This window comes from Mustela lutreola, chromosome 12 (genome assembly GCF_030435805.1).
Source record: "Mustela lutreola isolate mMusLut2 chromosome 12, mMusLut2.pri, whole genome shotgun sequence".
Classification (NCBI taxonomy): domain Eukaryota; kingdom Metazoa; phylum Chordata; class Mammalia; order Carnivora; family Mustelidae; genus Mustela; species Mustela lutreola.
The window spans coordinates 3,915,579-3,931,671 of record NC_081301.1 but is presented as its reverse complement, the minus strand read 5'-3'; the positions used below and the strand labels follow the sequence as shown (position 1 = coordinate 3,931,671).

Below are 16,093 nucleotides of genomic sequence, written 5' to 3'. Positions count from 1 at the left end.
TCCCTATTTCATCATGAAAAATTTAACGCACTAGCCGTGTGTGTGTGTGTGTGTGTGTGTGTGTGTGTGTGTGTGTGTGTTAGAGGACAGGAGAGTAATAAGGGGTCACGAGTGGAGTAGGGTGGGTGGAGGGAGGTATATTTGCTTTGGAAGTCAAGTGTAAATGCCCTTCTAGAACCCCCGCTTTTATCACAAGCCAGTGGCGATTCTTGGGTTTTTCTCATATCTAGTTATGAAAACTCTAAGCAAGTCCACTTTGGTGACCACCAATAGTTTCAAGGAAGAAACCAAGCCACAAGTTCGGGCGCTGTTGGCGTCCCGTCGCCATGGAGACAGACAGTTCCATTCTTTCTCAAGGGGTGATCTTGATTTTCTGTCTGTTCCCAATCCGCAGAGCGGTGCCCAGAAGTTCCTCTGAGGAACCAGCGGGCTTATATAGGGCTTTAGGGCTCCTTGCGAGGAGGGGGCGGCGCAAAGTGGGCCCTCGCCTCTCCGGAGGGGCCCAGGCATCTCGGGCCCACCCCGGTGCCCCGGGTGGTGCGGCCCGGGAGTGGTGGTGGGCCCCTCGGAGCCCCGCGCCCCCCTCCGCCAGCAGGGAAGCGCGCCGCACAAGCCCGCTCGCGGACCTCCCGCGACCTCAGGATGCCGGAGGCCAAGAGCTCCCGCCAGGACCCGCTGCGATGGAAGAAGCAGCCGGTGCGCCGCACGGTCAGCCAGATCTGCCCGCCCCCGCGGCGGCCCCTGACCGTGGCCGACATCCGACCCGGCATGGAGAACGAGAGGCTGGGAGTGGTGCGGGATTCCATGTTTCAGAACCCGCTCATCGTCAAGGTGAGCCGCCCCCACGCCCGCCAGCCCTCGGCGCTCGCCCCCTCGCTGGTGCACAGAGACCTGGATCCCCACGCGTCCGGGGCAGGTGGCGTCGCCTCTCTGCGCCTCCGTTTCCTAATCCTCGAGGTGGGATGGTAATGGCTCCCATTAACAGGAGTGATGGGGAAGACTGAACGGGGCCGCCGGCACAGCGGCCGGCACGCGGCGAGCCCGCGGGGTTGGCTGCTGCTGTTTACCCGGGAGCCCGCCGGTGAGCCCACAGGGTGATCGACGGGGAACACGCACCCAGACTATGTCCTTCTCGGGGTGCGGGCCCCCTCTTTCCTCCCGCACGCCTGGGCTGCTAGGATGCAGCGAGGGTTCTGTATCTCTCCTGGAAGCATCACTTCACAAGTTAATTTCCAGCCAGTCATACTCTCACCCAGAATTACAGCCCGAAGAGAAAAGAGCGCGCATCCCTGCCCTGGGGGGCTCGCAGGCACAAACGAGGGTGGGAGCTGCGGCTTATTAACTAGATCGCCCCCCCTTTATTGCATGCTCTCTCACTTCAGAGGTTTCGGGACTGGCGGTCACCCAACGCTCGTGTGGCATCGCCACGCCTTCCCGGGGCCACCGGAAGAGTCAAGTTGAGGTTTGGCCCTCGGGGAGCGGATCCGAGAACAGGTCTGTCTTGCGCCACTGGGGGGCAGTGCGCTTTCAGAAATGCGCGCGGTGCCCGCAGCCGGGAGTGGCGCCGCGGTCACCACCGGCTCAGTAACAATGTATCAACGCCAGGAGCTCGTTAGAGCCCTGAGGTTTTTGTTGTTCTTTGGTGGGTTTTTGGTTTTTGTTTTGGTTCAGGGAATCTGGACTTTCTTAACATCGCGCTAGAATTAGCGGAGTTCACTGCCTTCTATGAAAATATTGACTCTCTCCTCTTGCCTTCCCCAAACTTTGTTCCTGACACCACCCCCCACACCGCAACCTGCCTTATCACACTAGCACCCTTCCATTTACTATGCTCCTGTTCTCAGCACCCACACCCCCAGCCAAGTGGAACAAGGTCCTTTATTTATATCGAGGTGAGGAGGGCCACTCTCCGCAGACGGTTGGGACAAATGGGGCTTACCTTTCTGGGATAAAGGGGAGAATCAAGTCCTCCATCTCTGATCCACTGCTGTTTTAGGGTTAGGCGGTTGCTTTCACAAGCAGGTACTAGTAGACCAGCTCCTTTCTACTGACATATAAAACAAACAGCGTTGTAGAGTTACTGGTGTTCTCCCTGGTGAATCAGTAGCATCACTAGTGTGAGATGCCCACCCCAAGCTATATACGGTTGACCTTTGAATGATGTGGATCTGCTCTTATCCAGGCCCATTTACACGCAGATTTTTAAAAAATAAATACAGTGCCGTACTGTAGATGTTTTTTTTTCTTTTCCTTGATTTTCTTTGTTGTTGTTGTTTCAGTTTATTTTTTAAAAATTTTAAGATTTAAATTCAATTAACTAACATACAATGTATTATCAGTTTTAGAGGTGGAGGTCAGTGATTCATCGGTGTTTATAATGCTCAGTGCTCATTACATCATGTGCTCTCCTTAATGTCCACCTTTGATTTTCTTAATAACATTTTTTTTCTCTCGCTTACTTTATTGTGAGAATACAGTATATAGAACACATAACATACCAAAAATGTGTGAGCTGACTGTTGGCTGTAAGGCTTCCACTCAACAGGAGGCTGTTAGTAATTAAGTTTTGGGGGAGTCAAGGGTTGGAGTGGTGGGGCGCCTGGCTGGCTCAGTGGGTAGAGATGTGACTCTTGATCTCAGGGGTGGTGAGTTCAAGCTCCATACTGGGCGTGGAGACCACTTAAAAAAAAATATAGTTGAGTTTCAAGCACTCGGGAGTCAGCACCCCTGACTCTCTGACTTATCTAGGGGTTAACTGTATATGCATACACACACATACACACACACACATACCTCTAGGTATATGCACATGTATATACCTATGTATACGCACATGTATATACCACACATGTACTACACATACATGTACATTTTATGGGTATATGTACACACATGTATGTATGTATACCATATATATAATATACACGTATGAGTAAGATCCTCCCTCCTTTCTTTTTCTTTTGCTCACGGTATCTCTCAAGAAGGACAGTATTTGGCCTCTGGATGGCACTAGTTGAACAGCTTCCAAATGAATTCAATCCCCAATTCCTGAACCTGCGCTTCAGGGTTGGAAGATACTCAGATGACTGACCCACAGCCAGGGGTTCTGTCTTCAAGGCACGAGAGGAGGAGCAGGACCACCCTGGCCAGTGGTGACCAAGCCTGAGCCGCAGGGGGCCACTTCCAGGCCCGCTCCGGGATGATGCCTGGCTCTTCTCGGGTCAGGGACAGCTAGTCCTTCCTCTTTACTTGCCTCCCTCTGGCTCTCGATGGGTTCTCAGCTCCCTTCTGTAGCAGTTAAGATTATGTCCACATTTCAATATTTACCGCTGCTACAAGATTTCCCACCAAAACCCGGTCTAAGTAAAAGTTGCAGAGACATCGGGAGCAGACAGAGCCTTGACTCTTACCTTTTCCACACCGCTCCTTGCAGATGGGAACACTGAGGCCTGTGTACCCATTTGTACCCATCTGTGGTGGGCTCTTTGCCCAAGGCTGTGGCAGAGCCTGGGTCAGAGGCTACGTCCACTGGCTCCCAGCCCAGCATAATTTTCCCACTCCAAACAGCTTCCTATATTTAAATGAAATTTAAATCACGAAAACACTTTGGGATTTTCAGCTTTAAAGCAAAGAAGATTTGAAAGGACTCGTGATTGTGGAGGCTTTAAAAACGATTTAAAAAAAAAAATCTTTCGGGCGCCTGGGTGGCTCAGTGGGTTAAGCCGCTGCCTTCGGCTCAGGTCATGATCTCAGGGTCCTGGGATCGAGTCCCGCATCGGGCTCTCTGCTCAGCAGGGAGCCTGCTTCCCTCTCTCTCTCTGCCTGCCTCTCCATCTACTTGTGATTTCTCTCTGTCAAATAAATAAATAAATAAAATCTTTAAAAAAAAAATAAAAAAATAAAAAATAAAAAAAATCTTTCGCTGGGATTCTGTTGAGTCTTGGCTTGTGGATTTCTTCCACAAGCCCACGTGTCCAGACTCCCATGTGAGTGTGCACCTTCTCGAGTGCGGCAGAAGCGAGAGTGCCCTATCCCGAGGGCGTCTTTAAGGGGAGGAGAATGAAGCATATTCTGGCCCTTGTCGAAGTCTGGGCCTGAAGGTCGCATCTATACTGAAAAAAATACCACCTTAGAAATAGTCATCGATTCCGCCATATGGGGGCGGGGGGGCAGTTGTTGCTCAAATTGTTTTCTCGAGAGAAGAGGACCAGGATTTGTTTAATTGAAAATGCAGACACACCGTCTGAACAAACCCAACACTGCGATTTCACACCCGCGGAATTTACCAGCACGGATACACATCAGTTATTCAAAAATGTGTCTGTGAGATGCTACAGTAACCCAAGTGAAAAGTGAAAACCTCAGACACCCAAGCTGGTATTTCATCTACAAAGGCTCAACAACTCCTTGCCTCATTTAAAATCAAGCCCACCGGTTATTAGTGGGGTTGATTGAATCAGCCGGGTGTTTTATGTGGCCGCAAAAAAGAAGTAAATATTTTCCATTAGAAAGGGCTTCGACTCTATTGTATAAAGTGACGTGCAGTTAGCCAGTGTTCCTTCAAATGTGACTCTCTGGGAAGAATGAAATTAAACCGAGAAAGAACCAAGCTGCTTTCTGCTTGATTCCCGTTCCCCCAGAATTCTGTGACTCAACATAGGATCCTGCTACAATAGCCTTCAAGGCTCCTTCACAAAAGCTGTCAGGGTGTACCCTGCCTGCCTTTCGGAACTCAGCTGATATCCTGTCAATACAATTATAGGGGAGAGACTGCCTGGTTTGCTGCACTGACAGCCTTGAATCTTCTGTCGCCCTGAGAGGCAGGCAACGTATAGGGGTGGAATTGATTGAATCGAGCACCCTTAGAAAGTGCACAGGATCTTGGCACCGATTTTTTTCATAATTTATTACTAACTTTGTTTTTCTATGGGGGTTTATGTCACAAATAAGAAGTGGGTATATTTATGAAATAGAGTCATAAAATCACATCATTTGGGGCTGGAAGGAGGCTTGCAGACATCCGGTCCAATTTTTTTTTTTTTTTTTGAGGCTATTAAGGCCCAGGGAGAGGAAGAGACTCCCCTCTGCCCTGGTCACAGGAGTGGGATGAGATTCACGTCTCCGGACTGCCAGCCCCACTCTTCTGGCCACATTACGTAACCAGTTAATTAATGACAACTGAGATTGGTTACTTCTGTATGGCAGGCAGTCCAAAAATGTTCACCAATGAACCTGATTCCTGCATCATTTTCCTCAACGTGCCTTCCAGTGTGAGCTCACCAATTTCCCGGGATTTGCTGGCAGGCAAGAAGTGTTTATTGAATGTTTTCTATGTGCCCTAAGCTCTCCTGGGAGGCAGGGGAGGGGGGCAGTGAATAGAAACAAGTTCTGATCTCAGCCCTTGCCCTGCCCACAAGCCACAAGGAGTTCACGGTTGAGCTGGGGCGATGGAGTGTATACAGGCATACTGCTTAGCACAGCGCTTGTGTTAAAGCAAGTTCTCGGGTAATTAGCCCTTACTGTTGCACGCAAACACACACACAGGCACACACATGCATAATAAGGTAAGCAATGTCACGGGCCACTCCTTGCAAGTTTCAAGTGCAGTGCACCAGCCAGAGGGTCCGGATTTAGAGGGAGGGAGGCCTGAGCAGGACTCGGTGGGCTTTATGAGGGAACAGACCTGGAACTGGACCTTGAAGGGTGGAGAGTTAGATCCCGATCAGGGGTGGACTAGGAAACATTCAGCCCTCTGGGGTCAAATGATTTCACTGTCCTTAGATCCTATGTGTTCAAAGGTTTCCCCCTCACATGGCGTTCTGGGTTCTCGAGACTGGGCGCCGCCGCTGTGATTACTATCGTTGTCATTATGGTCATTATCACTGTCGCTGCGAGGAAGCAGTTATTTAGAGCCAGTGGGTCCAGACTGGATGGTCTACAAAGTTAGGCCGCCACACCGTGCCCACTAATGGCTTTAGCGTCTCTAAGTATTGATGCCGGTGAACATCAATGCACAGAAACCAACAGAAAGAAGGCGGGCAAACACACAGCTGTACAAATATCCCAGCGTGGGTCAGTATACTTACTACATTTGAGTAAAATCTGAAAATGTCACACTCGGCTTTATCTGGTGAAGAGAATATAGCTCTGATTGCTCAGATCCTACTATATTCCGTGGCGACATAACAGGAAAAAATAAGACGTTATGAGGGGAATGAAGGAGTGAGCTGCCCATCCTAAGGGCCCCTCTCGGCTGGCCAGTAGGTCGGGTTCATTTCTCTGGGGAAAGCCATGGGTCTCTCTCTCTCCTCCGGTCCTTTGTACTGTTTTCTTCTTTTTAAATCAAAGCCTCCCCCTTCCCGGTGCCCAGGCACACTGTTTGGTGAGCAGGGGCTGAAGCCATGAGCTCATCTCGTTCAGCCTCAGGCCTTTTCAGAAAGCCCAGTTGCTCCCTCTCAGGCTTTTCACCACCCCCTGGGACGGCTGTCCCGAAGGACCTCCTCTGTCCCTCTGGAGAAGGTGTGCTCTGGCTCTGAAATGTTAATGCAAATAAACCCTCAGAACTGGGGTTCCTCCGCTGTGAACCCAGCCACCTTCTGATTACGTGGCCCTCAGAACACTTCAACCTGGTGGGAAGGCCAGTCCCCCAGGAAGAGTTCTGAACCCACCATGAACAAGTCAGCCATCGCTTCCAGCACCTTCCAGAATCTTCCATGCTCAAGTGTTGTTCATTGTGTAGTTCAAGCTGCTTCTCTTTATTTGAAAGACAAAGTGTTCTTGATTGCCAACGGGCCCTGTGGACAAAACTTCCAATCCCTGTTTTCTATTGCGCTGGTTTTCAAGCTGTTCAGTGGAAGCACTGGGGTTTCCATAAGATGTCTTGGTCACACTTTTATTTATTTATTTATTTTTAAGAAAATGCATCTTCAGCTCTTTAAAAAGTGTAATGAAAAGGAAACTCTGTTCAATGTGTCCTGTATGATATATTCACACTGGGGACCACCAACTCATTAGCAATGGAGTTGACTAGTTTGGGGTTTTCTTTTCTGTGCTCGTGCTGGAGCCCAAGAGAACATGTCACGGACAGGGAGTACTGGAACCAAGCATATTATCATTCTGGACTCTCAGGCTGGGCGAATCTCTTCATGTGGGATGGTGTGCCCAGCTCTGCCGTGGCCTCTGGGAGCCGGGCTCCGTTCCGAACTCAGACCATTGCTCTGGTTTCAGAACCTTCTGGCTGATCAGGCAAAAACAAGGGAAGGCACAACATAGTCTCAATCACACTACGTTGTGGTTGGTTTTAGTGTGTACTATAAATGTCGTGTGCTTCTTCTCCGACTTTTGTGTTTGTTAAAAAAAAAAAAAAAGAGAGAGAGCATTTGTTGTCATTGGTAACAATTCAACTCTCCATGAAATTGCTCCTTGACTCTCCTTTCAAGCTCCTGGGTCAATGAGACCTGTTAAAACAATTCGGGGCTGTAGCTTTTGTTCTCCTATGATCAGACATACACAGATGGAGTCATAACCAGGCAGATAGCCACCTTCTGGACAGAAAGGTCACATCGCAGATGGCAGCCTTTGGATCCAGGCAGATCCAAGGGTGAGCTCTGTCTCAGCCACTTTCCTGGGAACGTTTCTCACCTTTGAGCCTCAGTTTACTGTCTGTAAAATGGGTGATAGCAGCCGGCACCTGGCCATGGGGGACTCGTGAGAGCTCACCGAGATGACGTTAAGTATCCCGGGCCCAGGAGTGCCCACTTTTGTTACTTTTCCATTATTCTGATTCCAAATATGTGTTCCTCCAAACAGCCTTTGTGTTCTCATCCACTGGCTTCTAAATACACGTGTAAATCCGAACTTAGAAAATAAATTTATAATGACACAAATTCGCCAAAGGGCTGCGTTCTTCCCCTTTTTGGGCTCTTGTTGAAAAAGAGTGTCACCCGCAGATGGTAACCACACTTGGTGAGCATTTCGTCGTGTGTATAATTGTCAAATCACTATGTTGTTCGCCTGAAACCAATACGATATTACATGTCAGCTCTACTTCAGTAAAAGAAAAATACCATCATCCAGCTCGTCTCAGGTTTCTTGCAACTGTGCGCCCTGGCCGAGGTTGAGAACCATCTGGTTTCTAGCTCCCTTGAGGGTCCTTGGGCACGTGGCTTAAATTCTGAGCATCAGTTTCCTTATCCATAAATCATGGGTGCTGATGGCCTCACTGACTTGTCAAGGATGCCACGAAGACTGATTTAAATGAGCTACTATCTTACTGAACACACTGTGACCTTCTGGAATTGGACCAGGACTTCTCAACTGAGGGAGGTGTCTCTGATCCCCAAGGAACATCTAACATGTCTGGGGGCCTTCTTGGTCATCACCACTGGGCTGGGGGTGCTGCTGGCATCGACTGGGCCAAAGTCAGCAGAGCTCCTCAGCATCTTCTCATATGCCTCCAACCCCCACAGCGGGGAAGCATCTGGTCCCAAATGTCAACAGTTCCAGGCAGGAGGAGCCCTGAATCAGAGAACGACCACGTGGAGAATCCCCCGTGAGCTCCCACATGGTCCAAGGGCCCTGGGAACCCCGTACAAACACCGTAGAAATGAGACTGCTCTCCTAATTGTGTCTCCCTCGCTTGTTTGCCTCTGTCTCCCCTTCCGCACATCTTATGGCAATTTAATTTATTAATTTATATATTTATTTACTATTTTTGGAGAGTGGGGGCGAGAGCATGTGCGGGTGGCGGTGCGGGGCGGACAGAGGGAGAGGGAGAGAGACACTCTCAAGCGGGCTCCATGCCCAGCGCAGAGCTGGATGCAGGGCTCCATCTCACGGCCCTGAGATCATGACCTGAGCCAAAACCAAGAGTCAGATAGATGCTCAACCGTCTGAGCCACCCGGGTGCCCCATTTTATGACAATTTTAAATCTCCCCCTTTCCCTCAGCGACAGCTTCTGAATATCTGGGGTCTGTCTATCTCTGGCCTCACCCATGTTGTAGTTTAAAAAAAATAAAAAGCATTTTCAACGATCTGTGCGGTGTGGTGCAGTAAGTCCTCAGATAAAGTAAGTGGCGTGGGGGCTGGGTGTCGGGTAGCCATGGGTCCCCGCGCAAGCTTCGTTTTCCTTGTCTACCACCTCCAAGGGTTTGGTTTGGTTTCTCCCTGCAGAAATTCATGTAGGATTTTAAATGGAATTGACCTCGTACACCGGAAATTTTTTTAAAAAGATTTTTATTTATTTATTTGACAGAGAGAGACACAGAGAAAGAGGGAACACAAGCAGGGGGAGTGGGAGAGGGAGAAGCAGGCTTCCTACTCAGCAGGGAGCCCAATGCAGGGCTCGATCCCAGGACCCTGGGATCATGACCCAGGCTGAAGGGCAGATGCTTAATGACTGAGCCACCCAGGTGCCCCGGGGACACCACAAATTGAGCTCATGGTGGGCCGGAGCCCCATCATGGCATAGACGTTATAGTATTATTGTGGCATAAAGTATAACATCTCAGGGAAGCACATAAATGTGCTTTATAAAAAAAACAACTGTATTTTTCCATCCAATAACTTCAAGGCACAGCAGCGTTCGGTCAAGAAGTTGACTCATAGGGGTCAATGAGCGGAAAGGTCAACATGCGTATCACACGGGGCAGCGGGGACAGCGACCATTGTGGAAAACACATAATGAGCCCAAAAGAAGGACTTTTGATCTTTTATATGAACCAAACAATACATATTTGGGAGACCAATGAACCCAGAAGCATACAAGATACATTTTCTTTGCCTGGATCAAAACCTTTTGTGTTGGTCCAGAGGAATGAAAGGGGAAGATTCAGAAAGTATTGGATTCTAGGGCCCAGCATCAGTGAAAAGGCCACGCCTTGGCCCGATGGCTCAGCACCGCATTGAAGCTACGCCACAGGACCAGAGAAAATGCCCTAGTGAGCTCGGACGCCACAGCCCCCCACAGCAGTGGGCCACCCAACGAGACACTGGGAGAGGTGACCTTTTAAAAAAATGTTATTAAATCATATGTACACCCAACGTGGGGCTTGAACCCACAACCGAAGATCAAGAGTCACCCGCTCCACCGACTGAGCCACCTGGATGCCCTGGGAGCGGTGACCTGTAGGCTTTTGCGTTTCAGTTGAGGGAATTAGAAAGTTTGCTGGCAGCTGAGGTGGCTAACCTTACTGGGTAGTAGTGAGCTTCACATTCAAGTGCCATCTTCCTGTTCCCACTGGGTAGAATTTGCATTTATAGCCCCCTCTATCCCCTTCTGGGTCTTGTGGAGGGGGCAGAGAGGTTGGCTTGCTTATTTATTTGTTTCTTTGTTTATTTTTTAGTGTGTATTTGAGACTCTTAATGGGCCCATCAATCACAGAGCAAATATTTAGTAAGCCCCTACTATGTGCAGGGCCCTGGTGGAAACGTAAGATGTCTGAGGATTCGTTTCCAAGAAGGTTATGGTCTGGTGAGGGGAGAACCAGACCTTGCACATCACAACCAATAAAAAAAGTTTCTAAAGGCAAGGGAGACGGGAGGGGAGGCAAGAGGAGCCGTGTGTCAGGGGCTTGTGCACCGGGGCTGGGGCATGCCGGGAGAGGAGGGGTACCCAGAATGGGGCTGGCCTGAGCAAAGGCACGGAGTCGGAGATGGACAAGTGTCTTCTTGACGAACGAACAACTGTAGGACCCTGGGTTCACTGTGAGGAAAGAACCAGGAGATATATTCATTCACTCGCTTTGAATTGCGAGACCTTACCGAGCGCCTATGGTACACAAGGCTCGGAGCTAGGCACCCAAGATGTGGGGTAAACTGACCTGGAGGTGGGCGATGCCTTCCAAGCGCTCATAATCTCGTGAGCCAGAAAAACAAACAGCTAAATGGGGCCGATGCAGGGGTAGTCCCCCTCCGGGTGGGATCCTGGCTCAGTGCCGAGGGCAGCACCTGGGCTGGGGAGGCAAGGGAATGAATCAGACTTGAGCTGACCCGTCACACAGGGGCTGGTAAGCGGGTGTAGGGAGCCGGGGGGCTGGGGAGAGGTGGACCCAGGTTCCCTGTTCAAGGAACAGATGAATCATGTTGGAAATCAGGTCCAAGGCCTTGGATGGGGCCACAGGCAAGGAAGGAAACCCGAAACTAAAGTTTCATTCACTTCAGGGTAAATCCAACTTCCACAGCACGGTGGGGGTTGGGGCAGCTTTCCAGGAAGAGTCGCGGCGTGTTGAAAGGGGCCTAGGGCAGGACTGCGCCGATGAGCAGATCGCAGAGTCCTAGGTTCTGGTGACCTGTCACAGTTCATTCTGTAAGCATGGCACCGGGCACACACTGCCCCAGGACCACAGTGATGAACTCTCAGTCTCTTATTGACCCTGAAACTTGGGAGGGTCTCAGCCCCGGTCTACACACCTGAGTGGCTTCCCCTCTAAGAGTTAGCCGGTGTTGACCTTCCGTTTGCTTGTTTGCCCATTTGCACAATGTGTATGGAGGGGCGGGTTGGTGCTAGTCCAAGTCTGACCTTGAGGGTAGCTTGACGGACAGGAGAGCCTTCGTTTCTGTCTGCCCGCTGCTTGCAAGACCTGCTGAAGACAGACGGCAAGGCTGCTCTCCCTGATCTATGGAGAGGCTCCTTGGGGGAGACATGGACGCTAAAAGGGGTCAACCAGGAGGCTGGGGAGTGGTCTAGAGGTGCTAAGTTTAGAGGTGCTGGGGGCAGAGTGTGCATGCGTCTGTTTGGGTGGTCCATCAGTGGAGACTGGTCCAGGCAAAATAAGAGGTTTTGTGCCTCGAGGGCGAGGAGGTCTTTGGAGCTCTGGAAGCTGCAGCGAAGGGTCAGGGACGGAGTCCTGAAGGGAGGCTGGGCAGGGAGTGAGGCCGGAGCTGGCCGTGAACCTGCTGGGGCCAAAGGGAGTGGGCTACACGGGGCAGAGCGCGGAAGGCTGACGGTCCACAGCAGGACCACGGTGCCATCGCTGCCTTACCTGCGCTCGGGGGGGACGCAGGCCAAACAGAGCAGGGAACCCCGTGGGGGTTGGACTGGAGGAAGCCCCAGGGCGCCTCCGCTGCTGGAACCGACATGGGCAAGGTCAACGCGGCCCCTACCAGGCCTCCTGTCTGGGCATCTGGGCGCGCAGCGAGGGCTGGGGCTTAGCGACTGTAATTTGTTTCCTACTGCAAATAAAACAAGCGCCCCCCCCCCCCCCGGCCCCCGCCCCAGCCTGTCACGCTCCAAATTTCCACCGGGCCGTCGGAGGGAACCTGCTGGAGTGCTACCGAGGGTCCCTCTGGGGCGAGAGCCGGGCTTCGCCGCTGCCTCCAAAACCTTTATGAACTGTCACTGCAGATTTTGCTCATGCTGGAGGCACCCAGTGGGCATACATTCGGGGTTTGAGCAAGTCTTTCAAAAACTCCCCTTCTAAGAGGAATGCGTCTGCTGGCGTTTCTGAAAGCTCCGTTTTTTCTCAGGCAGCCGCTGGCTTCTTTCTGCCGATCCTCCCTGAATCTGCCGGCGAGATGCTGGCGGGCCTGACTTCCCAGGAGTGGGAGCACCAGGAAGCTGAGGCCTGGGGTCTGGGTTGCCAGGAAGCTCTTGGCTGCAGCCCCATTCGACCAGCAGTGACCCCCACCCCGCGGTCCTGGCTGAGAGCAGCGGCCCTCCATAGAGCCCCCTGTGCGGGCCCTTCTCAGGCACTAGCATCTCGCAGTCTCTGCAACCCTGCAACCGTCCTAAGAGATGGGATTGCTGAACTTCCATGTTACAGATGGGGATGCTGAGGCTTAGTGAGGTCGTGCATGTTGCCCATGGTCAGCCAGCCACTGCGAAGGAGGCAGAGCCCGGGCTCCAACTCCACCACGGCCCGAGGTCATAACCATTGCACAGACCAGAAGAGCTTGGCGGCCATCGACGCCGCCGTTTGTTGAGTTTCCACGGAGTGCCGGCCTCCTACACACAGGATCTCTGCAAGGTCATCAAACTTGAAGTCATGCAGAGGGGTCAGTGGGGGAGGAAGGGCTGGTGCTGTGGCGTGGAGAGTCCTCAGCTTGTCATGGTCCCTCTGTGTTGTGCCACACTGTCCCTTACCCAGGAGACAACTTTGTCTTGATGGAGGAAGAATCCAGTTCATCTTCCTCATCAAATCCGCGTCATCAAATCCAGGGGCTCCCGGGCAGTTCAGGGGGTTAAGCCTCTGCCTTTGGCTCAGGTCATGATCTCAGCGTCCTGGGATCGAGCCCCACATCGGGCTCTCTGCTCAGTGCGGAGTCTGCTTCTCTCTCTCTCTCTCTCTCAAATAGATAAACAAAATCTTTTTTTAAAAGTCCACATAGATTCGAAGGGTCAGAATTTCTGTTCTTGAAGAGCCTCTTCGGGTACCTGCACACACCTAGAAGGGGCTGCAAGAGGCTGAGATCAGGGAGGCCCGGCGGGGGCGGGGTGGCCCAGACCAGGAGGCTGCTAACAGAGTTGGTAAGGAAGAGGTGAGGGCCCCCTCCCCACTCCAGCCTGGCCTGGAGCAGCCTCAGGAACTGAGCAGCCCTCGGCGGCGCCAAGAGGAGGGAAAGTCCTTTTAGATGTAGAAACGGCCAGGCCAGGTGAGAAACGGGACACCCTGAGCTTGGGTGTGTTTGGAGGGAAAGTCTGGAGCGAGCTTAATGTGAGGAAGACAGAGCCGGTCAGGAGCCTGCTCTCTGGGTGGATTATTGGTTTCAAGAAGAGGCAAGCCACAAAGAGAAAAGACGCGTGGATCCCCGGATCCCTGGTTTCGCACGGAAGTCTGGTGTGCAGGTTATTCGAAGCGCACACATCTATCTACCAGCTACCAGGTTGGGGGCACAACTGGCATCCAGAATGACCAGCACGGCCTCCCCCTTTCAAAGGCAAGGCACCCCCTCCTCGCTCCCACCCATCGCCCCGTCCCCTCCCCGCCTCCTTAATCAGCGAGAGCAAATTGTTATCAGATTAGCGCCAGCAATGAAAAGCACAGTCCCCGGCTCACACTCCCAGTTAGTTAGCATTTAGATAGACTGGGACAGGGGCCACAATAGGCATCAAAGCCCTCTAGGGCTGCGGGAGGGATTAATTTCTTTAACCAACAGGCCTGATCTGGCCTAACTCATTACCTTGCCTTGTCAGTGTGGATGTTAGATTCGATTGAAGATTATACCATTTAGGTCTGTCTCTTGTTTTCCACCGAAACCTGGGGGGGTACTGAGTTGTACAGGCTCGCGCAGCCCGCGTCAATACTCAGCGGCCTGAGGTCCTAATTCTGCTTCATTTAAACTTCATCAACTTTTCCAATCAAGTGGAAGGATCCGAAATAGGCTCTGTGAGCAGAAAGGCCCGCTCCCTTTTGTCAGATAATTTATTCTGTTTTCTCTTCCCTCCCAGCCTTGCTCGCTTTCTCTCTCCAGCCCGGCTCCGCGCGCCCCCCTCCTCACCCCGGTGCTGAAAATGAGATTACAGTATTTAAATGACTATGATAATCAATCTAGGGACCGGGAGCTGAGATTGAGGTTAATTATTCTTAGCAGAACAAAGAAGCGTGATGCCTTCGGGGACGCGGAGGTGCAATCTGGGTTTCTTGCTTGTGTTTTTTTTCTCCCCCTGAAATTGCAGTTTTAGGAGTCTTTTCTTGTTCCTAACTAGGTGCCGAGTATGATTCTTAGCGGCGGTGGCCCCTAAGAGAGCAGAAATGTAATTTTGAGCTGATAAACAGCTAACGGCCTTCAATCAACAATTTTAATAGGAAAAAAAAAGTCACTTATATGGTATGAGTACAGATCTAATGAAAGGGTGATCATTTACCTTATATATTTTTAAACAAGCTAGGAATAATTTCCCACTGTGTTAGAACTAGTAATTACAGCCGCGCGGTGCACCCGTAAACTTTTGAATGAAGAGCCTTGTCACTCAGGTGGGTTTCTCCCTGGCAGCTTTTGCCGTTATAAAAGTTGAAATTTTGTCATGTTTTGGCTAATTGGAAACAGGGTCATTATAGCATTGAAACTTGACATGAAAGTGACTTGTTCAATTGTTACCTGAAGCATTCACAAGCTGGCCAGTCATCGTGCTGGTGTCTCCCCCCAACCCCAGCTTCTAAAACAGAGAGAATCAAAATATGTATATTTCTTTGTCTCCCTCTGCTATCTTGTCAGAGCTGTTTTACATGCTGCCACCCAATGTTATCTTTTATTTGTGTCAGGAGGAAGGATTTGACAAGTTCAGTATACAATGTTCATTTGGCAAGGCAAATTTTTCATACCAATTTTGAGCAGGAAATGAAACTATCTTTCAACGGAATGAGCAACATCATTTTTGGACAGACTTATTATGAGAGAGGATTGCAGAACTTTATTTCCTCGCACGATCCCGAAAAGTCGAATCCATTTTTTTTTTTTTTTTTTTTAGAAAGGAGGATTTGGTTTCCACGCTCAGCCTTAGTTGGGGGGAAATAAAAAAGGCTCGTAATGTCTTCAAAGAGGGATGCCTACTGGTATAGTCCCCTCCCCGCTCCCCACAAGTTATTAATAGGCTGGAATAAATCGTTCCTCTTCTATATTATAATGACTTTGTTTCAGGCCCTTTAAACTGTGGGTGAGTCCCTGACAGTTCTCTGCATTTGCAAAGCAAAATATTTAATAACCACCGAGGTAGGAAGGAGCAGCAAAGACCAAAAGCAACCCGATTTGTGGGGAGTGGAAGCCCCCCCCCCACCTCCCCATCTTCTTTCCATCACTGTTTACCTAAAAAAGAAGACTCGCTCACCTTCTGCGCTACCAAATTCATTTGGGGCAGTGGTTTATGGTGACATTTTTCTTTCTTAAAGCAAATATTGACTCACCACGGGGAAATTAAAACTCCATTAGGCATTGCTACATTGTACAGCGGGCTCCATTACAACAGCCAAGCCACGATTAATTGGTTTCTTCCTTAGGAATAATTCAGGGAGGGCCGAGGCAAAGGGGAAAGAGAAGATGGATCGAAACCGTAATTTCTTAAAATGACACCATCTAAATCAGCCCAGGTGATCATTACGTGGTTATTAATCTAAATAGAAAGAAGACGGCCGCCGCCTAATAACACGATGAATTTAT

The 16,093-nt window shown here is 50.5% G+C and overlaps 1 protein-coding gene across 1 annotated transcript in view; it reads left to right on the top strand.

Moving 5' to 3' along the window:
* The first annotated feature begins 526 nt into the window (after nucleotides 1-526).
* Nucleotides 527-16,093, top strand: part of CFAP77 (cilia and flagella associated protein 77) — a 123,162-nt gene continuing 107,595 nt past the window's right edge. The window contains exon 1 of the mRNA XM_059142812.1: nucleotides 527-831. Within this exon, the coding sequence (XP_058998795.1) occupies nucleotides 643-831 (189 nt within the window). The 5' untranslated portion in view covers nucleotides 527-642. The remainder of the gene's footprint in view (nucleotides 832-16,093) is intronic.